The 26,048-nt window shown below is 38.4% G+C and overlaps 3 protein-coding genes across 3 annotated transcripts; all 3 read left to right on the forward strand.

Moving 5' to 3' along the window:
• Positions 1-733: 733 nt before the first annotated feature.
• On the forward strand, positions 734-1,669 carry LOC118838268 (olfactory receptor 8G1-like). Its single transcript, XM_036745510.1, has one exon. The coding sequence runs from the start codon at positions 734-736 to the stop codon at positions 1,667-1,669; it is 936 nt and encodes a 311-aa protein (XP_036601405.1).
• An 8,308-nt stretch (positions 1,670-9,977) lies between these two features.
• On the forward strand, positions 9,978-10,913 carry LOC118838135 (olfactory receptor 8G1-like). The gene has a single exon (XM_036745352.1). The coding sequence runs from the start codon at positions 9,978-9,980 to the stop codon at positions 10,911-10,913; it is 936 nt and encodes a 311-aa protein (XP_036601247.1).
• A 10,902-nt stretch (positions 10,914-21,815) lies between these two features.
• LOC118838180 (olfactory receptor 8G1-like) lies at positions 21,816-22,748 on the forward strand. Its single transcript, XM_036745401.1, has one exon. The coding sequence runs from the start codon at positions 21,816-21,818 to the stop codon at positions 22,746-22,748; it is 933 nt and encodes a 310-aa protein (XP_036601296.1).
• The last annotated feature ends 3,300 nt before the right edge of the window (positions 22,749-26,048 follow it).

Consider the following 26,048-nt stretch of genomic DNA (forward strand, 5'->3'; position numbering starts at 1 on the left):
TCCTAGGGCCCTGGGAAACATGGCCTCTCCACTCTGTACCTTCTTCAGTAGCTCTTAACATGGACTGGTTAAGAGTCCTGTGTGAACTGTGGCACCGACTAAGCCCATTGTATATACACCACCTACAATGGAAGAAAGTGCACAGAAAATGATTGTCAAGGTGGAACCCTTCTTTTGATCCCTTAAGAACCTCTCATTGAACAGAGAATCACAGTTCCATTGACATTATTACTTTGTGACCTGAAGTAGTTATTGAATATGTTTGTAAAATACTTCTTTAATTGCTTTAAAAAATAGGAATCATGGAAACTTATTGAGTCTAGCCCCATTTGAAGGCCGGTAAAATCTCAGTTAATTTTAGAAACATGATCAGGTCCTGGAAAAAAACAAGGACAGGTCAAAGACTATGAGGAAGAACTGGCATTTATGTTTTTCCTCTGAATCCTTATCCCTCCATGTTGCTAGACACTGGGCTCTCTGCCCCATGAGCAGAGTCATCACTAGCAAAATTACATAAAAATAGAGCAAAGCTCATTCTGTTAGTTAAGTTTTAATGCTCCATATCCCTGGAACTCTGTGGACATCACTGGGTATCCAGAGGCACCAGAAACATACAAAAGATCCTGAAGAGCCATGGAATGACACTCCTACTTTGTATGCAACTCTTCTGGATAAGGGGACTCAGAACTTTTTCTAATGTGCTGCTTTGTTCCATCCCTACAGAGCCAAGAGAATGGACACAGGAAATAATTCCAGAGTGACTGGATTTATCCTTGCAGGACTAACAGATTGGCCAGTGCTCCAGATCCCCCTTTTATTACTATTCTTGAGCATCTATGTGGTCACCGTTGTGGGAAACCTGGGCATGATAACACTGATTGGCATTTCTTCTCACCTTCACACTCCCATGTACTATTTACTCAGCAGCTTGTCTTTCATTGATCTCTGTCATTCTACTGTGATCATCCCCAAAATGTTGGTGAATTTTGTGTCAGAGAAGAATATCATCTCCTACAATGAGTGCATGACTCAGCTCTATTTCTTCCTCATTTTTGTAATTGCTGAATGTCATATGTTGGCAGCTATGGCATATGACCGTTATGTTGCCATCTGTAGGCCCCTGCTATATAATGTCATTATGTCCCCTCAGGTCTGCATTTGGTTAGTAGGTGGTGTATATACAATGGGCTTAGTTGGTGCCACAGTTCACACAGGCTGCATGCTTAGAGTGCTCTTCTGTAAGGACAATGTCATCAACCATTACTTCTGTGATCTCAATCCTCTCCTAGAGCTCTCTTGCTCCAGCACATATGTTAACGAAGTGATGGTTGTTTGCCTCAGTGCATTTAATATCCTCATGCCAACTCTGACTATTCTTAGCTCTTACATCTTCATTATTGCTAGCATTCTCCGTATTCGCTCCACTGAAAGAAGGTCTAAAGCTTTCAGCACCTGTAGTTCCCACATGGCAGCAGTTGGTTTCTTCTTTGGTTCTGGTTCATTCATGTATCTACAACCCTCTTCAGTCAGCTCCATGGAACAAGGGAAAGTGTCCTCTGTATTTTACTCTATCCTTGTCCCTATGTTGAACCCTTTGATCTACAGCCTGAGGAACAAGGATGTGAAATTTGCCGTGAAGAAATTTATGGAGAGGAGAATGTTGCAGTGAAGAAAAAGAAATATCAGTGATGAATGTGGATGCTGTTCTGGATAATGTGGATATTTTGTGAGATCAAGTATATTTCTTTGTCAGACGTTGGAATCCATTGGTATGCACATTTCTCTTATACCTTTTTCTATTATCTTTTCATACTCTAGGGTCCTTTTTCTGTCATTTTTTATTATAATGACTATCTTAGAGGAATCACAATGATCAATTCAAATAATATCTCATAGATTTTGTGGGCTATTACATGTTTTAGAAGTAAAAATGACATTAACTGCTATAACACATGTAAGATTTGCACTCAAGAGCTTCATCTGCAAATAATTTGACTTAACCATGGGAAGGGAATCCTTGCATATTTGTACTATCTCTGCTCCCTCTCTAACTTCATCTGTCTTCCATTAGGCTATCTTGATCAATATAAAATCGATTTTTCAATATGTACTTGGTCCACTCACTGAATTCATTGGATATTGTTTTATGTACTAGACCACCTTTTTCCTACCATCCTGACCAGACACTTTAGTCTCCTAAGGAAATTTGTCACATTTACTGAATATTGAGTCCATCCACCCTGAATGATCTTTTTGTTCTCACTCATGTAGACCAAAGTTGCTTTCTGATTTTTGTTGTTGTTCAGTCACTTTTTAGTCGTGTCTGACTATTTGTGATCTCATTTGAAGTTTTCTTGGCAAAGATAGAGTGGTTTGCCATTTTCTTCTCTAGCTCATCTTGCAGATGAGGAAACTGAGGCAAACAGGATGAAGTAACTTGACCAGGGTCAAGCTAGTAAGCATCTGAGTCTAGAGTTGAACTCAGGAAATGAGTCTTCCTGCCTTCAGGCCAGCATTCAATTCACTGTACCACCTAGGTGCCCTTACCCTCTGATAGCTTTGGCAAATCCTTCAGTTTCACAACAATCATGTATTTCCTAAGACCCTATACAAGATGTTGGATTTAAGAATACAAATATTAGCTGAGAAGACATGGTTTATCAAATTATATCCTTCATAGAGGATAGCAGGTATTTTGAAGAGGATTAAATTACTCTTGCAATTTCAGATACCAAAACACCTATAGTGTGTGATGAGGCTTCCAGCTTCTATTTCTTTTTCAAGTTGGCTTTAAGCTCGAATTCTTTGCACAAACTACCTCTTTGCTTCCCAAGTTGTGCATAAATAATAAATTGTTAGAGATTTGCTCTCAAGCCCATGTAATATAGCTGTAGATATATCTGTACCTGCTAAAATCTTTGAGCCAGAAAAATGTCACCTCAGATTACTCAAAAAATACAAGAGGCTTTCAAAGGCTGACTCTTATTCACTTTGCAACCGAAGACTACAGAGGTATCCTTTTCCCAGAACAAAGAGGAGAATCATCAGATGTGGCGAATTTGTTTAAACACAGGAACAAAGAGTAAGTGCAAGAAAACAGAGAAAATGGGACACATCATCATAGAGGTGGATATTTCACAAGTTAGCTATTCTGATTTTGGAGATAAGTTCATAGTTAGGGCATAGAATCTATTAGAACAGACCAAATAATGATAAATGCTGAAAGACAGATTCAATCTCGTATAACATCCAAAGAAGGAGAATTGTTGAGTCTGCCTCCAGGTTATCCTTACAGAAGGAGAATAAAGGAGGATAACTGTGGTGAGGTGAAGGTTTGGAGGACCAAGAAGACTAACAAAGGGATGTGAAAGTCATTCTGTATTTTTCCCTGAGCAGACCACATCAGCTGTGTGCTGATCAGAACATTGAAAGACGGATATTGACAAGCTGTAGCAATTTTAGGGCAGAGGACACAGGGTGGTGAAGGTACTGAAGACCAGGCAGAATGAAAATTCGTTGAATGACATGGGGGTTATTTTCTTTCCCTCCAAATAGGATGTGAGGGGAAAAATTTCCTAACCATTGGAACTGTCCCAAAATGTAATTGGATAGAAACAAAGGTAGTAGGAAAATTCCCATCACTGCATGTCTTCAAGAAGATGCTGGGTAACAAAATGTCAGAGTTATTGAGAGGGAATTCCTGATTGAGCTATCAATGGAACTATGTTACCTCTGAATTCCTATCCTTACTGTGACCTTTTGAGTTTTATTAGAAATTGTGTGGGCATGAGTCCAGAAACCAATAATGCACTGATGAGATGGGGTTTATGTGGTTTATGGGGTTTATCTTCCCAATAGAAAATTATCATTGTTTTCTATGATAGGGCATAGATAAAAACACAAAAAAGGGATTTATAGATATATGAAGTGGCAACCCAATTGCCCAGCTCACCTCCTAAAATTTACCTTGCTTCAGAAGTGGGAAATCTGTCTGAAGAACTAATCTATTAAAGGTATTTATTGTTAAAAAATGATCACCAGGCTGGCTGTTGCCTGGGAGGTTAGGTATTTTTAATGTCTCCTTACAACAGTGTACAAGGATGCCTTTAGAGAAGATACATCCCAGAAGAAGAAAAAGGGCTGTTACAGCTTGCTAATGGATACCTATGCTGCCCAACTTTTTGCCTATGTATGTTTTAGATTATAAACATATCTAGTGTTAAGCTAAGGTAAGCCTTCTGAAGAAATTCCATTATCTGATACTACCAAAGAGAAATTAGTCTGAGAGAGATGCTTGTTATAGTTTGGGAGCTGGTAGTGTGTGTGATAGAGAAAGAGAGATACATACAGCAGAGACAGAGACAGAAATAGAAACAGAAACAAAGAGAGAGACAGAGAACAAGAAAATTCCATATAACTGAATAGTACTAGCCCTGGAGGCAAAGTATCTGTTTTTTTGCTAAGGGCTTAATGTGTGGCAAGACTCTGGCTACATTTCTGAAACAATGCTTTTCTGAGACTATCTCATCCCCAACCTTAAGGATGTATTTGAGAGCCCAGATGTAATTGTTCTAGTGGATTATCAGGTGAATCATGATTTCTTCCATTATAGCCCTTGAGCACCTGGCAGAGGCTTAGAGAACAAGTATAGAAGAAGCATCCTGGGACCAAAAGGTTGGTCTCTCAGTAAGAGTAGCCTATTTGTAGTATAGTACCTGTGCCTTCAGTATAACTAGCTGCTGAGAGACAACTTTGATCTTAGTCAATTACATCATGCACCTCTCTTTAAAGGGCAGCAGAAACAGATAGTAGCCTCTCTACACTAGTATGAACTCGCATTTTAGTATGATGTAGTAACATGCAGTGTTTTACTTTTATTATACAATTACGTATAAGTAGCTTTTTTCATAGGCAATTAAGAGAGACTATTCTGTATTGGACAATAACTGGTGGAAGAGAGGAGGTGACTGGTTAGGAGCGGTCAGAAGTTTAAGATAAATGGAGATTTGGAAGTATCTCCATTCCAAACAATATATACCTATACAAGTTGCTAGCTGAGAGCTGCCAACTGAGATTCATCTGGGATTAAGAGGCATAAATAGTAAAATTATTTTATGAAAGCCTATGTGAGAACCTGAAAAATGACCTTACAAGGCATCCTATTCACAGGGACTTGATGACCTGTAATGATATAACCATGTACCTTTCTGATTGCCTGGAGGATAGGAATCAAAAATATTTCACATATTTTTTACATAAATTTAACATTCGTAAAACACTTTCATCACAAAAATCTTCGGGAATTTTTTAAAAGTGTTGAAACTGAGACCATAGGAGGCTAATTGACTTGCCAATGTTCACGAAGATAGTAAATGCCTGAGAAAGGACTCAAACTTATGACACTTGACTCCAAGTCCAGTACTTGTACTGGACACGTGGCCTCCTAAAACTCAAGAATATATAAATTCATCGATATGGCCCAAAAGTCTTAGATGCAAGTATCTAGGCGTTACTCAAAGAATATAGGCCTGTTGGGGTGGGGGTATTTTTCTTTCCATATTTTTTTTTTATGTAGTGCCCTTGATCATCTATTCAGCTTGTGCCACTGTGTCAGGGATTATAGGAGGAGACCATTAAGAAGAGAAGAGAGTCCTAAGTCTGATTTGGGAGAGCCTCCGAAGAGGTAGTGCTCCATAGGTTCCCACATCTTGAAAGCAGTAATGGTTCTGAAGTGGGGTCTTAGTAAGTAGGGGGTAGTACTGGTATATCATATCAATGATACCATACCGAGGACAAGAAGTTTATTATCATCATAAAAAGAAGTCCCAAGTGCGTGGTAAAGTCTTTTCCCTTGATATTCTTGAAGAAGGGTTTTACATAAGGACAGGAAACAGACATGATTAGCAAGGATTGGGTCTGGGTCCACATGATATGAGAACTGGCATGTTTTAGGTGTAAAGTGGGATATGCAATTCTGGAAGATGCTTCCATGGTGAACATTCACAACTGAAGGGACAATTCTGTAAAGTGGGTTGGTGTGACTGATAACCATTCCACTCAATGAATCTCTCTGGTTAGAAAGTGTGGGAGATAGATAGCCAACATGGCCTCTAGAGGAGGGCATAATTAAGCAATTTTTGGTTAGTGAATTTATGAACATGATAGATGGAGTATGGAAGGACAGAAGAAAGAAACAAACACTTTTAAAGCACTTAGTATGTGCCAGCACTGTACTAAGTACTTTACAAATATTATCTTGGTTTGATCAGCTGTAGAAGGTGAGAATTATTATTATCCCCATTTTACAGAGAAATTGTGGAAAAATGTTGTTGATGGAGGTGACATGACTTGCTCAGGGTCACACGGTGAGCTAATATCTGAGCTGTATTTGAGCCTAGGTCTTCCTGACTCTAGGCACAGCATTCTGTCTGCTAAGCCAAGTACTTGCCTCTGCACCATCTATCTGGGAGGAAAGAACAGATTCAGTAACATAAAAGTCACTCCATTTTAAGTTGAGAGCTCTGAGGCCCAGAAAGATTAAGTCACCTGCCCTAGGTCACATCATGGTAAACGGCAGAGCTGGAATTCAAACTCAGGTCTAATGACATTAGGTTCAATACTCCAAATTCAGCACTCTCCCCACTGTACCACAATGCCTGAATCATGATTTGTAGTGCAGCCCTGGATTCTAGAAGATAGTGCCAAGGAGCACAAGCTCTTTCTTGTCTTGCTAAGCTCAAAAGTTCTGGAGTATATGCACAGAAATTAGCTGTATGTTTTTTATCTGAAGAAAAGAGTAACTAAATTTAGAAGCTCATTTGCCTTTGTGAACTTGGGCAAGTCACCTAACTTCTTAGACTCTCGTGTTTCTCCTCTGTAAAACGAGGAGATTAGGTCAGGTGACTTTTAAGGCATTCTCTAGTTCCATATCTTTATGTAGGAGATTGGCTACAAGGTGACACATTTTATGTCCATAACATGTCTCAAAGACAATAAATACTGAGCCACAGAGGGTTAGTGTTTCCACAATCCGGCTAGCAGCCTCTGTGGAGGTGTAAGATCCACCCACAGCCAGCACCCGGAAAGCTGCCAACAGCACAGATTCTTTTGATTTGCTTAACTAAGGAAAGCAAGGTGAAGGGGTTGACAAGCTCACTTTAATTCAGCATACAAATATCAGTCACTTAGTTCAGGGGAGAAGGCCAGCACCCTGAACTTCAGAGCAACATACAAACAAATTACAAACATCAACAGATAGACCCAATACAGATTCATAGTTACCAACATCTAGGTTCAGCCCGGGAGTACAGAACAAGGGCTGACCCAGAGTCACGCGCACCACCACTGATGCAGGAATGAGCTCCAAAGAACAGACAGCCAACCCCTGGTTTTTTATATCTTTTTCAGTGTCAGGGGTGAGTCACACACACACACACACACACACACACACACACACACACACGCACACGCGTGCGCCGACTCACCCACGTGACCTAGAATCCTCACAAAGAGGCAGACTTAAACCCACCCACGTGGTCTAAAAGCCTCTGCTCTCCCAGACATGTAAACTAGGCCCTCCCTGGAGTTAGCCCCACCTTGGGCCCTACCTTAGTTGCCAATCCACACCCACTAAGGTTTTACACCTAATACGGGTTTGGGCCTGGGGCTTAGCACCTAGTAATGCTTAATGAATTACTCAAAGGGAGCAAAAGCCAAATTATTCAAGGGCACTTGTTCAACTAAGTGCTAAGGAGCCCATTTTTGCTTACCAACACAGATAGTAGCCTGTGTAGGTGGAAGGAGCATCCATACTGATGGAATTGTAGGTGCTTGAAGTATTGCAGCATTAGCTGAGTAAACATTTCTTATAAATGTAGGATACTAAATAAAGAATTTATAGAAAAATCAAGTTATATATGTGTATTATATGAGCAACATGAAATCACATAATTTTATAAGGAAGCACATATTATGTTTATATAATATTTATACTAACATATATAGTGATGAATTTAACAACAATAATGACTGACATTTATACAATTAAAACTTGTGAGGTATTATGACCTCTATTTTACTGATAGGGGAATTGGGCTCAGTGGGGTTATTATTTTTAGAGAGTCTTGAATACTATGTTGTTCAGTCATTTCTGTCATGTCTGATTCTTTATGACCCCATTTGAAGTTTTCTTGGCAAAGATACTGAAGTGATTTGTCATTTCCTTCTCCATCTCCTTTTACAGATTAAGAAACTGAGACAAATGTGGTTAAGTGATTTGCCCAGGGTCATACAGCTAGTTTCTGAGTCCAGATTTGAATTCAAAAAGGGGAATCATCCTGACTCTTGGCCCATCATTCTATCCACTGTACCATTTATCTGTCCCTTACATAACAATACATATTATAAGAAGAAATAATATTCAGATCATTCATTACTCCAAGACACCTAGTACTTCCACAATAGCATGATACCTGTTAGTTCAAAAAAGAGCTAAACCTAAAAGTAACATTGTATGCATTCCCAATTTCTTCAGAGTTTCCCTTTTGTATAAGAAAAGGGAGATAAAAAGGTGTGCCTTCTCTCTCAACATTATGGTAGCTTGAAAATTTCACCGAATAGTATATATCTATAAAGGAGCATGTGAAATACTTATCCCAGAGCACTGATACTCCCTATGACCCTTTCTCTCCATACCCTAAGGCAGACACATAGTCTAAGCAACCCTATTCACAAGAGAAAAAAGAAGGGCAAAAAGCAAACAGTGACATCAGAAGTATCCCCAGTGAGATAGATGAGAGACTTCAGTAACCTGTATCTGTATTTCTAAGCAAATCCCAGGACTCTCCAGTCCTAAGAGAAAACACTCATGCCAAATAAGACAGAAGCTCTGGTTATATTGATAAGTGATATTTTCTCCCTTACAACTGAATTGAAACCTCCCCAAAAAGCCATGATCAGAAATTGGGATCTGTAGTTTAGAATTCTGAAAGTAGTTCAGATTATAAGATCCATCCTCTGAATTAGGCTGAGAATAAAAATGGTACATGAGGGATGGCTTTCAAGAATGTCACCATTACCCTCATCAAGGCCATTTACCTTCTAGAACACTGGGTGAGGTATCCCTAAGTTCTAAGCCAGACAGGTGAGTAAATGCTCTCTTTCTAAGCCTAAGTCATAGGAGCCTAGGATTTTGTGAAACAGAATCTGAAAAGCCTGCTTGGTCAGCAAGAGATCCCAACATGAGGCTGGTGAAGAAATAAGAGTACTATGAGGGAAAATGCAGAGTCAGTGGTTGTCAAGATGTCTCCAGCCTCTCTGTTTATCAGTAGTCCTTTAAAGAGAAGGTTTCATTGGATTTTTCACTTTTTGACCTAGGTAACAAATGAACATCTCAAAAAATATTTTCTTATCTCTGAAATGGGTACAGAAATCATTTTTTCTGGTCATCTGAGTTTTTATTAGGACTTCAGATACATAATCAGGATATAGACAAGGATAAATATAGATCAATGATCACAAAGAAAAACTGGTAGTCATTTCTTTTTGTGACTGATTCCTTATCATCTGTAATATTGCAAACATTGCCCTAACCACAGTACTCACTGGAGGGGAATCAGGTAAGGCTCATGTTAATAGTTGGGCATATGTGTCACATAGCCCTCTGAGGCCACTAGACATACTCAGTCTCCATAGGCAATGTGGAAATACTGAATGGTGGCCAAAGGGCCCTGGGTTCAGTGTCCCATTATTTTTATTTTTTTGGTAGGGGAGGCAATCAGGGTTGTGTGTTGTGCCCAGGATCACATAGCTAGCAAATTTCTAAGGTTCGGTTTGAACTCAGGTCCTTGTAACTCCAGGAAGGGTGCTCTATCCACTGCACCATCCATAGTCTTTCCTTCTTTATGAACCTCTGAAAAATCATGAGGATCCCTTCCGATGTGCTGCTCTTTCCCATTCTCACAGAGTATCCCTTTCAAATGGATAAAGGAAATAATTCTGCAGTGACAAAGTTCATCCTTGAAGGGCTAACACACAGGCCAGAGCTCCAGATTCCCCTCTTACTGCTATTCCTGAGCATCTATGTGGTCACCGTTGTGGGAAACCTGGGCATGATAACACTGATTGGCATTTCTTCTCACCTTCACACTCCCATGTACTATTTACTCAGCAGCTTGTCTTTCATTGATCTCTGTCATTCTACTGTGATCATCCCCAAAATGTTGGTGAATTTTGTGTCAGAGAAGAATATCATCTCCTACAATGAGTGCATGACCCAGCTCTATTTTTTCCTCATTTTTATAATTACTGAGTGTCATATGTTGGCAGCTATGGCATATGACCGTTATGTTGCCATATGTCGGCCCCTGCTATATAATGTCATTATGTCCCCTCAGGTCTGCATTTGGTTGGTATGTGGAGCATACATGATGGGCTTCTTTGGTGCCACAGCTCACACAGGCTGCATGCTTAAAGTGCTCTTCTGTAAGGACAATGTCATCAACCATTACTTCTGTGATCTCAATCCCCTTCTAGAGCTCTCTTGCTCCAGCACCTATGATAATGAAGTAATGATTTTTTGCCTCAGTACATTTAATATCATCATCCCAACTCTGACTATTCTTAGCTCTTACATCTTCATTATTGCCAGCATTCTCCGTATTCGCTCCACTGAAGGGAGATCTAAGGTTTTCAGCACATGCAGCTCCCACATGGCAGCAGTTGGTTTCTTCTTTGGTTCTGGTTCATTCATGTATCTACAACCCTCTTCAGTCAGCTCCATGGAACAAGGGAAAGTGTCCTCTGTATTTTATTCTATCCTTGTCCCTATGTTGAACCCTTTGATCTACAGCCTGAGGAACAAGGATGTGAAAGTTGCCATGAAGAAATTTATGGAGAGGAGAATATTCCACTGAAAAAAAAAGAAATATCAGTGATGAATATGGATATTGTTATGGATAATATAGATATTTTGTGACATCAAGCATATTTCTTTGTCAAATGTTGGAATCCATTAGTGTGCACATTTCTCTTATACCCTTTTTCTACCATTTTTTCATGCTGTAGGGTCCTTCATTTTTGGTATAAGAGCTATCTTGGAGGCATCAAAGTGATCAGATAAAATAATATCTCGTTGTTTTATGGGCTACTGGATATTTTATAACTAAGAATGACATAACTGCCAGGCCACGTACAAGATTTCCACTCCTCAAGAGCTTCATTTGCAGATATTTTGCCTTAAACATTGGAATGGGATCCTTGCATATTTTTACTGTCTCTGCTCCCTCTCTAACTTCATTTATGTTCCATTAAGTTATCTCAATCCAAAATTCATTTTTCAATATGTACTTGGTCCACTCACTGAATTCATTCATTATTGGCTTATGTACTAGAACACCTTTTTCCTATCATCCTGACCAGACACATTAGTCTCCTAAAAAATGTGTCACATTTACTGAATATTGAGTCCCTCCATCCTGAATGATGTTTTTGTTCTCATTCATGTAGATCACAGTTGCCTCTGATTTTTGTTGTTGTTCAGTCACTTTTCAGTCATGTCTGACTATTTGTGATCTGTAGCAACAATCTGCTAGCAGCTACTGTGGCTGTGTAAGACCAGGAACACTAGCATACAGAAAGGCTGCCAACACAGGTTCTTTGATCTGCTTTTCTAAGGGAAGCAACTTTAAGGGGTTAACAATCTCAGTTTAAGTAAACATACATATATCATTCACTTAGTTCTGGGGGAAAAGATCAGCTTGCTGAACTTCAGAGTAAATACAAACAAAAATTGCAAACATCAACAGACTTTTCTGATGAAATCACAATACTTAGTTACCAGGGAAGAACCAATGGGTCTGGGTTAGCAAAGCCAAGGGAGCTGTTATAATGACTTGCCCAGAGTCTCAACACTCCTTCCATGAGTGAGACCCAAAGATCAAACACCAAGCTCCCCTCTTTTATATTCTGTTTGGAGCCCTGAGGGCTCTGACCTCACCCAGGCTGGGTGTGTGAAAGTTCCCCATCCCCAGTATCACATCATATACAAGTCAATGACTTTAGATTGCCTCAGGGATGAGAAATAGCTGGGAAATATTCCAAAACAAAGACAGACAAAGGTTTCCCACTAGTTCAAACAAAGGGGAGCCTTGATAGTCTTAGCATCCCAAAAGGGAACAACTGGGAAAAGTCTGATTGCCTTAACATGATCTCATTTGGGGCTTTCTTGGCAAAGAGACTAGAGTGGTTTGCCAATAGTCTTAGCATCCCAAAAGGGAACAACTGGGAAAAGTCTGATTGCCTTAACATGATCTCATTTGGGGCTTTCTTGGCAAAGAGACTAGAGTGGTTTGCCATTTTCTTCTAAAGCTCATTTTAGAGGTGAGGAAATTGAGGCAAATAAGATTAGTAACTTGACCAAGGTCACAAAGTTAGTAAGTATCTGAGTCCAGAGTTGAACTCAGGAAGATGAGTCTTCCTGACTCCAAGCCCAGCATTCTATCCACTGTGCCACCTAACAGTCATTTCCCTCTGGTAGCTTTGGGAAATCCTTCAATTTCACAGCAATTCTATGTTTCCTAAGATCTCATAGAAGATATGGAATTTAAGAATGTAAATATTAGCTGAGAAGTCACGGTTTATCAAACTATATCCTTCCTAGCGGGTAGCAGGGATTTTGAAGAGGATTAAATCACTCTTGCAGTTTCAGGCATCATACCACCTGTGGTGCGTGAGGAGCCTGCCATCTCCTAGTTCTTATAAAGATATTTTAAGGTGGAATTCTTTGCACAAACTATCTCTTTGCTATCCAAGTTGTGTAGAAATAATAAACTGTCAGGGATTTGCTCCCAAGCATATGTAATATAGCTATATTTGTACCTGCAAAAATCTTTGACCCAGAAAAATGTCACCACAGATTACTCAAAAAATTCAAGAGACTCTCGAAGAGTGACTCTTATTCACTTTGCACCCAAAGGTTACAGAGATGTTCCCTTCCAGAAACAAAGAGGAGAATCAGCAGATACGGTGAATTTGTTTAAACACAAGGACAAAGAGTAATCACAAGAAAACAGAGAAAATGGGGCACATCATTACAGAGGTGGATCTTTCCCAAGTTAGCCATTTTGTTGTTGGAGGTAAGATTCATAGTTAGGGCAGAGAATCTATTAGAACAGACCAAATAATGATAAGCACTGAAAGACAGATTCAACCTCATATAGCATTATCCAAATAAGGAGAACAGTTGAGTTTGCCTCCAGGTTTTCCTTACAGAAGGAGAATAAAGGAGGATAATTGAGGTGAGGTGAAAGTTTGGAGGACCAAGAAGACTAACAAAGGGATGCGAAAGCTATTCTGTACTCTTCCCCAAGCAGACCACATCAGCAGTGTGCTGATCAGAACATTTAAAAAAAGGATATTGACAAGCTGTAGCAATTGCAGGGCAGAGGAAACAGGGTAGTAAAGGAACTGAAGACCAGAGAGAATGAAAATTCATTGAAGGACATTATTTTCCTTCCCTCCAAATAGGATGTGAGGGGAAAAATTTCCCAACAATTGAACTGTCTCAAAATATAATTGGCTAGCAACAAAGGTAACAGCAAAATTCCCATCATTAGATGTCTTCAAGAAGATGCTGCATAACAAAATGTTAGAGTTATTGACAGGAAATTTCTGATTCAGCTATCAATGGAATTATATTACCTCTGAATTCCTATCCCATTCTGTGAAATTTTGACTTCTATTAGAAATTATGTGGGCATAAGTCCTTGGCATTCCTATATATTACTAACAAAACCCAACAGCAAGAGATAGAGAAATTCCATTTAAAGTCAGTATAGACACTACAAAACATTTGGGAGTCTACTTCTCAAGACAAACCCAGGGTCTATATGAACATAATTACAAAACACTTTTCACACAAATAAAGTCAGATCTCAATAAATGGGAAAACATCTGTTACTTGTGGTTAGGCCAAGATAATATAATTAAAATGACAATTTTGCCTAAATTAATTTACTTATTCTGTGCCATACCAATAGAACTACCAAAAAATTATTTTACAGAGCTGGATAAAATAATAACAAAATTCATCTGGAAGAACAAAATGTCCACAACATCAAGTGAATTAAAGAAAAGGAAAACTAACGAAGGTGGTCTAGCCATACCAGATATTAAACTGTATTATAAAGCAGCAGTCATCAAAACTACTTGGTACTGGCTAAGAAACAGAGTGGTAGATCAGTGGAATGGGTTAGGTACACAAGACACAGTAGTCAATGACTATAGCAATTTACTCTTTGATAAAGCCAAAGAATCCAGCTTCTGGTCTAAGAATTCACTATTTCACAAAAAATGCTGGGAAAATTGAATAATGGTAGGGCAGAAACTGGGCATAGACCAATATCTTACACTGTATACCAAAATACAGTCAAAATGGGTTCATGATTTAGGAATAAAGGATGATACTATAAGCAATTTGGGAGAGGAAGGAATAGTTTACCTGTCAGATTTATGGGAAAGGGAAGAATTCATGACACAACAAGAGATAGAGAGCATTACAAAATGCAAAATGGATAATTTGGATTATGTGAAATTGAAAAGTTTTTGTATAAACAAAGCCAATGCAATAAAGATTAGGAGGAAAGCAGAAAGTTGGGAGAAAATCTTTACAATTAATGTCTTTGATAAAGGCCTCATCTCTAAAATATACAGGGAACTGAGCCAAATTTATAGGTATACAAGTCATTCCCCAATTGAGAAATGATCAAAGGATATGAACAGGGAGCTTTCAGAGGAAGAAATTAAAGATATCTATAGGTATATGAAAAAATGCTCTACATCACTATTGATTAGAGAAATGCAAATCAAAACAACCCTTAGGTACCACATCTCTCCTGTCAGGTTAGCTAACATGCCAAAACAGGAAAATGATAAATTCTGGAGAGTATGTGGGAAAATTGGAACACTGTTACATTGTTGGTAGAGTTGTGAATGGATCCAGCCATTCTGGAGAGCAATTTGGGACTATGCCCAAAGGGCTATAAAAATATGTATACCCTTTGACCCAGCAATACCACTTCTAGGGCTGTAACCCAAAGAGATCACAGAAGTGGGAAAGGGCCCATATGTACAAAAATATTTGTATCAGTTCTTTTTTAGTAGCAAAGAATTGGAAATCAAGGGGATGGCCCCTAATTGGGGAGTGGCTAAACAAGTTGTGGTATATGAATGCAATGGAATACTATTGTGCTATGAGAAATGGGGAAGATGCATACTTCATAATTACCTGGAAAGACCTATATGATGTGATGCTGAGTGAGCAGAGCAGAACCAGGAGAATATTGTACACAACCACAGACATATTGCTTCTGTGATGACTAACTTTGATAGACTTGGCTCTTCTCAGCAATGCAAGTTTCTAAGACAGCTCCAAAGGACCCATGATGGAAAGAACTATCTACATCCAGAGAAAGAACTACAGAGTCTGAATGCAGATTTAGGCAAACTATTGGCTCTCTCTTTTTTCTCTTTTTTTGGTTTTGTTTCTTCTTTCTCATGATTCATTCCACTGGACATAATTTTTTTTACAAACTATTATGTAAATAGGTTTAATATGAAGGTATATGTAGAACGTACATGAGATACCATACCATATTGGGGGAGAGGGACCTGGGGAGGAGAAGAAAATTTGGAACTCAAAAACATGTGGAACTGAGTTGTAAATTAAAAATAAAAAATCTAATAAAAAAAGAAATAAGAGAAAAAAAGGAAATCGTGTGGGCACGAGTCCAGAAACCAATAATGCATTGATGAGATGGGAATTATGCAGTATCCTCCCAAAAGAAAATTATCATTGTTTTCTCTGAGATGGCATAGATAAAAAATATGAAATAAAAGGATTTGTAGACATTATAAAGTGACAACCAAACTGCTCAGCTCATCTCCTAAGATTTACCTTGCTTCAGAAATTCATAACCTGTTTAAAGAATGAATTTATTAAAGGTATTTGTTTTTAAAGATATGATCAGCACCCTGCCTGTTGCCTGGGAGGTTAGGTATTTTTTTATGTCTCCTTACAACAGTGTGCGAGGATGCCTTTAGAGAAGACAAGTCTTTAAAGAGAAGAAAGGGTTATTATAGCTTGTCCATGTATAACTATGCTGCCCAACTTTTTGCCTATGTATGGTTTAGATTGCAAACATTTTGTGTGTTAGTCCAAGGCAAGCCTTCCGAAGAAATTCCATTATCTGATACTACCAAAGAGAAACTAGTCTGATAAATATCCTTGTTATAGTTTGGGAGTTAGCAGCAAAAGGGTGTGTGTGTGTGTGTGTGTGTGTGTGTGTGTGTGTGTGTGTGATTGTGAAACAGAGATACCCACAGCAGAGACAGGGACAGAAATAGAGACAGAAACAAAGAGGGATAGAGACAGAGAATAAGAAAATTCTATGGCACTGAATAGTGCTGGCATCTAAGACAAAGTATCAGTCTTCTGCTAAGGGCTCAATGTGTGGCAAGACTCTGGCTACATTTCTGAAACAATGCTTTTCTGAGACTCTATCTCATCCCTAAACCTTAAGGATGTATTTGAGAGCCCGGATGTAATTGTTCTAGTGGAATATCAGGTGAATCATTATGTCTTCCATTATAGACCTTGAGCACCTGGCAGAGGCTTAGAGAACAAGTACAGAAGAAGCATCCTGTGATCAAAAGCCTGGTCTCTCAGTAAAAGTAGTCTGTTCATAGTATTGTACCTATGCTTTCAGTTTAACTAGCTGCAGACAGACAACTTTGATTTTAGTCAGTTTATCATACACTTCTCTTTAAAGGGCAGCAGAAACAGATAGTAGCCTCTCTACACTAGTATGAACTCGCATTTTAGTATGATGTAGTAACATGCAGTGTTTTACTTTTATTATACAATTAGGTATAAGCAGCTTTTTTCATAGGCAATTAAGAAAGACTATTCTGTATTGGACAATAACCGGTGGAAGAGAGGAGGTGACTAGTTAGGAGCAGTCAGAAGTTTAAGATAAATGGAGATTTGGAAGTTTAAAATAAATGGAGATTTAGAAGTATCTCCATTCCAAATAATATATGCTATATAAGTTGCTAACTTATGTAAATGACAGTTGCCAACTGACATCCATTGATTGATTGAGGGATTGAGAGAAGCATTAATATTAAAATTATTTTATGAGAGCCTATGTAAAAACCTGAAAGATGACCTTGCAAGGCATCCTATACATAGAGACTTGATGACTTCTAATGACATAACCATGTACCTTTCTGATTGCCTAGAGGATAGGAATGAAGGTCAACCTTAGAGTCAAAAATATTTCACATATTTTTCATATAAATAAATTTAATATTTGTAAAACACTTTCATCACAAAAATCTCTTGGAATTTTTTAACAAGTGGTGAAACTGAGGCCATAGGAGGCTAATTGAATTTCCAATGTTCACAAAGATAGTAAATACCTGAGAAAGGACTCATACCTATGACACTTGACTCCAAGTCCACTTCTTATACTATTATACAACATTGCCTCCTGAAACCCAAGAATATATAAATTCATTGATGTGGTCCAAAAGTGTCAGATGTAAGTATCTAGTAGTCAATCAAAGAATATAGGCCTATTGGGGTAGGAATATTGTTTTTTCCATAAGTTTTTTTTATGCGGTGCCCTTAATCATCTATCCATCTTGTGCCACTGTGTCTGGGATTATAGGAGGAGGCTATTAAGAGAAAAGAGTCTTAAGCCTGATTTGGGAGAATCTATCAAGGGATAGTACTCCATAAGGTCCCACATCTTGATAGAAAGCACTAAAGGTTCCAATGTATGGACCTAATCAGTGGTGGGGGGGGGGGGGTGTAACAACAATATTGCCAGAAGCTGCTGTGGGGGGTGAAACATTGCTAACAACAGCACACAGGAAGGCTGCTAGCACAGGTTCTTGTGCTAACAATCTCACTTTAATCAAACATTCTCATATCATCCACTTAGTTCAGGGGGAAAAACCAGCACCCTGAACTTCAGAGGAAATACAAACAGAAATTACAAACAGAGACAATATAAACAGAGCAAACACACACAGTTATCAACAGACAGGCCTCTAGCTGTCTGATCAAAGGATTACGTAGTTACCAGAGAGAGAGGCACCAACATTTAGGTTTTCAAAGCTGTTGGGCTCCAGTGGCTACCCAGAGTCTTGTCTGGTCAAATCACAGGACACTCTTCCAGTGAGTGAGAGCCCCAAAACAAAATGTTGACTTCTGAGTATATACACCCTTTTTAGGGCCAGAAGGTGTCATACCTAATCAGCGGAAGGGCGTGGGCCTTGGGCTTTCCACCTAGCAAGACTTAATCAAAGGCACTTGATTAATTTAGCATTTTAAAAGAGAAAACAGTAAAAAAAATTCCACCTTAAATATCAATACAGGGGGTAGGATACTGGTATATCATATCAATGATACTATACCAAGAAGAAGAGGTTTATCATGATTATAAAAAGAAGTCCCAAGGGTGTGGTGAAGTCTTTTCTCTTGATATTCTTGAGGAAGGGTTTACATAAATTCAGGAAGTAGACATCATTAGCAAAGATTGATTCTGGGTCCACAGGATATTAGAACTCATACCTTTTAGGTGTAAGGTAAGATATTCAATTCGGGAAGATGCTTCCATGGTGATCATTCACAACTGAAGGGACAATTCTGTAAAGTGGGTTGGTGTAACCAATAACTATTCCTCTCACTTCACAGCCAACAGCTCTCTGTGGTTAGAAAGTGTAGGAGACAGAAAACATGGCCTCTAGAGTAGTGCACAATTAAGCAATTTTCGGTTAGTGAATTTATGATAGTGATAGATGGAGTGTGGAAGGACAGAAGAAGGAAACAAAAACTTTTAAAGCACTTACTATGTGCCAGCACTGTACTAAATACTTTACAAATATCATCTTGGTTTGATCAGCTGTAGAAGGTGAGAATTATTATTATCCCCATAAAATAACATTATTATTATCCCACAACATTCTGTCTGCTAGGCCAAGTACTTGCCTCTGCACCACCTATCTGGGAGGAAAGAACAGATTCAGTAACATAAAAGTCACTCCATTTTATGCTGAGAACTCTGAGGCCCAGAAAGATTAAGTCACCTGCCCTAGGTCACATTGTGGTAAACGGCAGAGCTGGAATTCAAACTCAGGTCTAATGACATTAGGTTCAATTCTCCAAATTCAGCACTCTCCCCACTGTAATGCAATGCTTAAATCCTGATTTGTAGTTTAGCCCTGGATTGTAGAAGATAATGCCAAGGAGCACAAGCCCTTTTTTGTCTTGCTAAGCTCAAAAGTTCTAGAGTATTTGCATAGAAATTAGCTGCATGCTTTTTATCTGAAGAGTAGCTAAATTTAGAAGCTCATTTGCCTTTGTGACCTTGGGCAAGTCATCTAACTTCTTTCACTCTCATGTTCTTCCTCTCTAAAATGAGGTTAGGCTAGTTGACTTTTAAGTTATTCTCTCAGTCTATTTCTTTATGTAGGAGGTTGGCTACAAGGAGACACATTTTATGTCCATAACATGTCTCAAAGACAATAAATACTGAACCACAGAGGGATAATAGTCTGTGTCCGTGGAAGGAGCATCCATACTGATGGAATCATAGTTGCTTGAAGTATCACAACATTAACTGAGTAAATTATTCTTATAAATATAATATTCTAAAAAATAAATTTATAGGCAAATCAAGTTATATATGTGTATTATCTAAACAACAAAAAGTCAAATAATTATATAAGCAAGCACATATACATGTTTATATAATATTTATACTTACATACATAGTGATGAATTTAACAATAATAGTAACTGACATTTATATAATTAAAGCTTGTGAGGTATTATTACCTCTATTTTACTGATAGGGGAATTGAGTGCAGTGGGGATACTATTTTTTATAGTCTTGAATATTATGTTATTCGGTCATTTCAGTCATATCTAATTCTTTATGAACCCATTTGAAGTTTTCTTGGCAAAGATACAGGAGTGATTTGCCATTTCTTTCTCCAGCTTATTTTACAGATGAGGAAACTGAGGCAAAGAGGATTAAGTGATTTGCCCAGGGTAATATAGCTTGTGTCTGAAGCCAGATTTAAATTCACAAAAAGGAGTCTCCCTGACTCTTGCCCCAGCATTCTATCCACTCCACCATTTAGCTGCCCCTTATATAACACTACATGTTATAAGAAGGAATCATATTCAGATCATTCATTACTCCAAGACTCCTAGTCCTTCTGCAGTAGCATCATGCATGTTTAAAAAAATAATTGAATATAAAAATATTATAGGCCTTCCAATTTTCTTCAGAGTTTCCCTTTTCTAAAAGAAAAGAAAAAAAGGTGTGCCTTCTCTCCCAACATCATGGTAGCTTTAAAGTTTCACCAAATAACGTATAACTGTAAAGGAGCATGTGAAATACTTATCCTAGAGCACTGATACTCACTGTGACCCTTTCCCTCCATACCCTAAGGCAGACACACAGTCTAAGCAACCCTATTCACAAGAGAAAAAAGAAGGGTAAAAAGCAAACAGTGACATCAGAAGCATCCCCAGTGAGATAAATGAGAGACTTCAGTAACCTGTATCTGTATTTCTAATCAAATCCCGGGACTCTCCAGTCCTAAGAGAAAACACTGACACCAAATAAGCCAGAAGCTCTGGTTATATTAATGAGTGATGTTTTCTCCCCGACATCTGAAGTGAAACTTCCCCAAAAAGCCATGATCAGAAATTGGGATCTCTAGTTTAGAATTCTGAAAGTAGTTCAGTGTACAAGATCCATCCTCTGAATTAGGCTGATAATAAAAATGGCACATGAGGGATGGTTTTCAAGAATGTCACCATTACCCTCATCAAGGTCACTTACCTTCTAGATCCCTGGGTGAGATAACCCTAAGTTCTAAGCCTGACAGGTGAGTAAATGTTCTCCTTTTAAGCCTAAGTCATAGGAGCCTAGGATTTTGTGAAACACAACTGAAAAGTCTGCTTGGTCAGGAAGAGATCCCAACATGTTGGGATGTTGGTGAAGAAATAGGAGTACTATGAGGGAAAGTGCAGAGTCAGTGGCTGTCAAGGTGGCTCCAGCCCCTCTGTTTTTCAGTAGTCTTTCATTAAAGGGAAGGTCTCAGTTTCATTGGATTTTTCACTTTTTGACCTAGGCAACAAATGAACATCTGAAAAATATTTTCTGATCTATAAAATGGGTACAGAAATCATTGTTTCTGATCATCTGAATTTTTATTAGGACTTCAGATACATAATCAGGATATAGACAAGGAAAAAGATAGGTCAATGATCACAAAGAAAAACTGGTATTCATTTCTCTTTGTTACTGATTCTTCATTATCTCTAATATTACTAACATTACCCAACCACAGTACTCACTGGAGGATAACCAGGTAAAGCTCATTTTAATAGTTGGGCATACAGGTCACATAGCCCTGTGAGGCCACTAAAGATACTCAATAGCTAGAGGCAATGTGGAAATACTAAATAGTGGCCAAAAAACTCTGGGTTCACTCTTCTTCTTTTTTTTTGTTTTGGAGTCAAAGAGGGTTAAGTGACTTGCCCAGGGTCACATAGCTAGCAAATTTCTAAGGTCAGATTTGAACTCAGGTCCTTCTGACTGCAGGACCGGTGCTCTACCCATTGCACCATCTGGCTGCTCCCCAGTCTTTCCTTCTTTATAAACCCCTGAATAACCATGAGGATCTCTTCTGATGTGCTGCTTTTTCCCATTCTCACAGAGTATCCCTTTCAAATGGACAAAGGAAATAATTCTGCAGTGACAAAGTTCATCCTTGAAGGGCTAACACACAGGCCAGAGCTCCAGATTCCCCTTTTACTGCTGTTCTTGGGCATCTATGTGGTCACCATTGTGGGGAACCTGTGCATGATAACACTGATTGGCATTTCTTCTCATCTCCACACTCCAATGTATTATTTACTCAGCAGCTTGTCTTTCATTGATCTCTGTCATTCTACTGTGATCACCCCTAAAATGTTGGTGAATTTTGTGTCAGAGAGGAATACCATCTCCTACAATGAGTGCATGACTCAGCTCTATTTCTTCCTCATTTTTGTAATTGCTGAATGTCATATGTTGGCAGCTATGGCATATGACCGTTATGTTGCAATTTGTAGTCCCCTGCTATATAATGTCATTATGTCTCATCATGTCTGCATTTGGTTGGTTGGTGGTGTATATATGATGGGCTTAGTTGGTGCTACAGTTCACACAGGCTGTATGCTTAGAGTATTCTTCTGTAAGGACAATGTCATCAACCACTACTTCTGTGATCTCAATCCTCTTTTAGAACTTTCTTGCTCCAGCATCTATATTAATGAAGTGATGGTTGTTTGCCTCAGTGCATTTAATATCTTCCTACCAACTCTGACAATTCTTAGCTCATATATCTTCATTATTGCCAGCATTCTCCGTATTCGCTCCACTGAAGGGAGGTTCAAGGCTTTCAGCACCTGCAGCTCCCATACGGCAGCTGTTTGTATCTTCTTTGGCTCAGCTGCCTTCATGTATCTGCAACCTTCTTCAGTCAGCTCCATGGAACAAGGGAAAGTGTCCTCTGTGTTTTATACAATCCTTGTCCCTATGTTGAACCCGCTGATCTACAGCCTGAGGAACAAGGATGTCAAAGTTGCCATGAAGAAATTCATGCAGAGAATGTTCTGGTGAAGAGAAGAAAATCCAGGGTAATGAGCTTGTAGGTTTTTCTGTAAAATGTGTTCCTTTTGGTTAAAAAAAATAAAACATTTATTTTTCTCAAATGCCAAGATACACTGGTGTACACTTTCTGCTCACAATCTCTTTTCTGAAATCTCTCCATGATCCTCTATCTTTTCAAATATATTACAGTTTTCCTCTTGGTGCAATAACAATGATCAGGTTTACTAATAAAGAATTTTGAAGCATCATGTATTTGTTTTGATGAGCCATTGCTATTTTAAGAATTGCAAAGTGGTGGAGCTGACATCTACTCTAAAGATTTCACTTCTCAATGATCTCATCCCTGTGTAATTTATATTCACCATTGCAAAAAGCTGCTTATGTACCTTAACTGTTCTGCTTTATCTCTAGCTTCCACTGCCTTTGTTATGTTATTCCATTCAATCTTCACCCACTTTTTACTCAGTACTTCGTCTACCCAACAAATTAATTGACTGGGCTTGTGGCTTAAATTCCTTCTTTCTTATATTGCTAGTGTGATAATTTCATTCTCTTGATAAGTTTCTTTTCTTTAAGGATTGCAAGCTATTCCAACTCTGTGGATGGTTTTCTGCCCTGTAGTAAATTGTAGAGTCATCAGTCACCAATACAGGCCACTGCTAACTTCCATTAGCCTTACCAAATCCTCAAAGTTCATAGAAACTTAGCACTGATCTGTAAAATTTTGTGATCTAAAGCTCTTTCAGGGTGAAGAAACAAATTAATCAAATGTTTGCTCAAGAGTTATAATAACCAAACTGTAAGCTTACTAGTAGGTAATAGGGTCATTGGAGAGAATGAGTTTTCTTGTGGAGATATAAGACCCTCTTTTGTTACTTAAAAGTGTATGAGGAAACTCTCAGTACACTATTCCTATGAGGACACTTCTTCAGTCAGTTTTAATCAGGGACTTTGCATATACTAGCTATACTAACAGGAATACCAACTTTGTAGAGAGACAATTAGGGATCTTCCTACAGGTATGTATAATTTATCTGGAGCTCATCATGGATCCTAAAACTCTAAAAATTGAATCACTTAGTATGGAAATCTGAGAAGAAAAGATTTTCTAGCTGCTGGACCTGGAGGTTGACTCTGAATAGCCAAGTATCAATTCAGATGTCTTGAAAATGTTAAGGGCTTTGAGAGGATGCCTTCTCTTCATCCTTCAATTGAAGAAAATGGAGGTGTTACCTGACACAAAGAGGAGAATTGGGATTGTGGTAAGTAAGTGTTATAATATGGGTACAAAGTGGGATTTTAAGAAAGAGGGCAGAGACTTGTAGGCAACATAGCAGAGGTGGTAGCAGCCTAGTAGCACTTGCTTAGTACATTTTCACCTAAGTGGTTATCTTGGTATATAGGAAAGCAAATGGTCAATGTACGGCAATTTGGTTTAGGAAGGACTTGTTATTTTATTTCTCCTTCATAATGATATTTACTAATACTAATATCTACTAACATAGTATCTACTGATACCCAAAAGATAATACCTAGCATTTTAAACTCATTCTTCTAATATAGAGCTTTATATAAACCTTGGACACAGCTGGACATGCCTTCACATTTTATTTCTTGATAAGTAATTCATAGGGTTTTGCAGAGGGGGATGGTTAGATTAGGCAACACAACAAAGAGACATGAAAGTCATTATGTCCTCTGTCCTAGGAAGATTACATTCACAGTCTGGCATTAGTTTCCAGTCAGTACATCTTAAGAAGGATGCTGATAAGGTAGAACATATGGAGAGGAAGGCTGCCAGCATGGTGTGGATAATAAAGACCAGACATTATAACCTTCATTTGAAGGGAATATAGTTGTTCAGGCTTGAGAAGGAAAGAGTAGGTTAGAGGCTTCAAGTACTTAGTGTGCTGTTATATAGAAGAAAAAGTAGGCCAGAGAGGAGACAGTCAGACAGACACAGAGATAGAGTCATAGACAAAGTCATGGACAGAGAGAAGAAAGAGGAAAGAGAGAGAGAGAGAGAGAGAGAGAGAGAGAGAGAGAGAGAGAGAATGAATCTTGTTGTCTTTTGTGCCATCACAGCATATAGTTACATGTTATAATGTATATCTATGTTAGGGGATAATTTTAGGTAAATGTTCAATATGAGATAAGAATGTCTATCAGACAGCCTGGATGCGATCTGATTCAGTGATTGCTCTAAGATTACCTCATCACCCTGAGAGTGTGTTTAAAAATCTGGACATAATTGCTCCCTTGGAATATCATGGAAAGTCTTCTTTCTTCCACCATTACCCTTGATGATGATCTGGTAGCAAGTAGTTCCAAGCTCAGAAAGCAAGCACAGGAGTGGCAGTTCATAACTAACTGATGAGCTTCACACACACACACACACACACACACACACACACACACACACACACATCTTTAAAGTCAACAGAAATAGATACTGACTTCTCTTGATGAGTGCGAACCAATATTTAAAATGTAGACTCTCATTTTTGGTTCATAGGGAATTAAGAAATATCTTGAAAAGGAAGAAATAGGGGAGGAAGAAAGAAAAGAGGCTGTTGCTTTAGTGTTAGCCAGAGTTTAAGGCAGGGAAACTAAAGATTTATTGGCCATGTGGTTCCTAGCATTATAAGCCATTTTGGAACAATGACATCAAAGAAATTCATTGTTAAATTGTGTAAATGATTTTACCAACTGAAATATATGTTGGTCCAGGGAGTCAGTATTGATAAAGGACTTTTAAGGGACTATTATGAGGAACTGGAGGACTTCCTAAACATGTATCCAGTACCTGCAGGTTTAATTATCTTCATTGATATGAATATACATGTCAATGACTACCTGGATCAGTCATCTTTACATTTTTTGATCTTGCACCCTTAATAGTAAGAAATTTTTGAGCCAGCACCCTTAACATAGCTATAATTATTTATTTATAAATTAGGTAACTCAGCTTCTCTACTAGTATATTATTCAAATTAACAATAAACAAGTCAACAAGTATTTATTGAGTGCCTGTTTTCTGCTTGGCACTGTGCTGTGTGCTAGGAATACAAAGAAAGGCAAAAAAGTCTCTGCTCTCAAGAAGCTCACCATTTAATGGGGAAAGACAACCTGTAAACAACTATGTACAAACAAGATATATACAAAATAAATTGGAAATAATCCATAGAGGGAGGTGCTTCCACTAAATGGAATCAGGAAAGGCTTCTTATACAAGGTGGACTGTGTCTTAACAGTGAAGGAAAAGAAAAGAAGCAAAGAGCTGGAGACATGGAGGGAGAGAATTACAGA

Source organism: Trichosurus vulpecula, chromosome 2 (assembly GCF_011100635.1).
Source record: "Trichosurus vulpecula isolate mTriVul1 chromosome 2, mTriVul1.pri, whole genome shotgun sequence".
NCBI lineage: Eukaryota > Metazoa > Chordata > Mammalia > Diprotodontia > Phalangeridae > Trichosurus > Trichosurus vulpecula.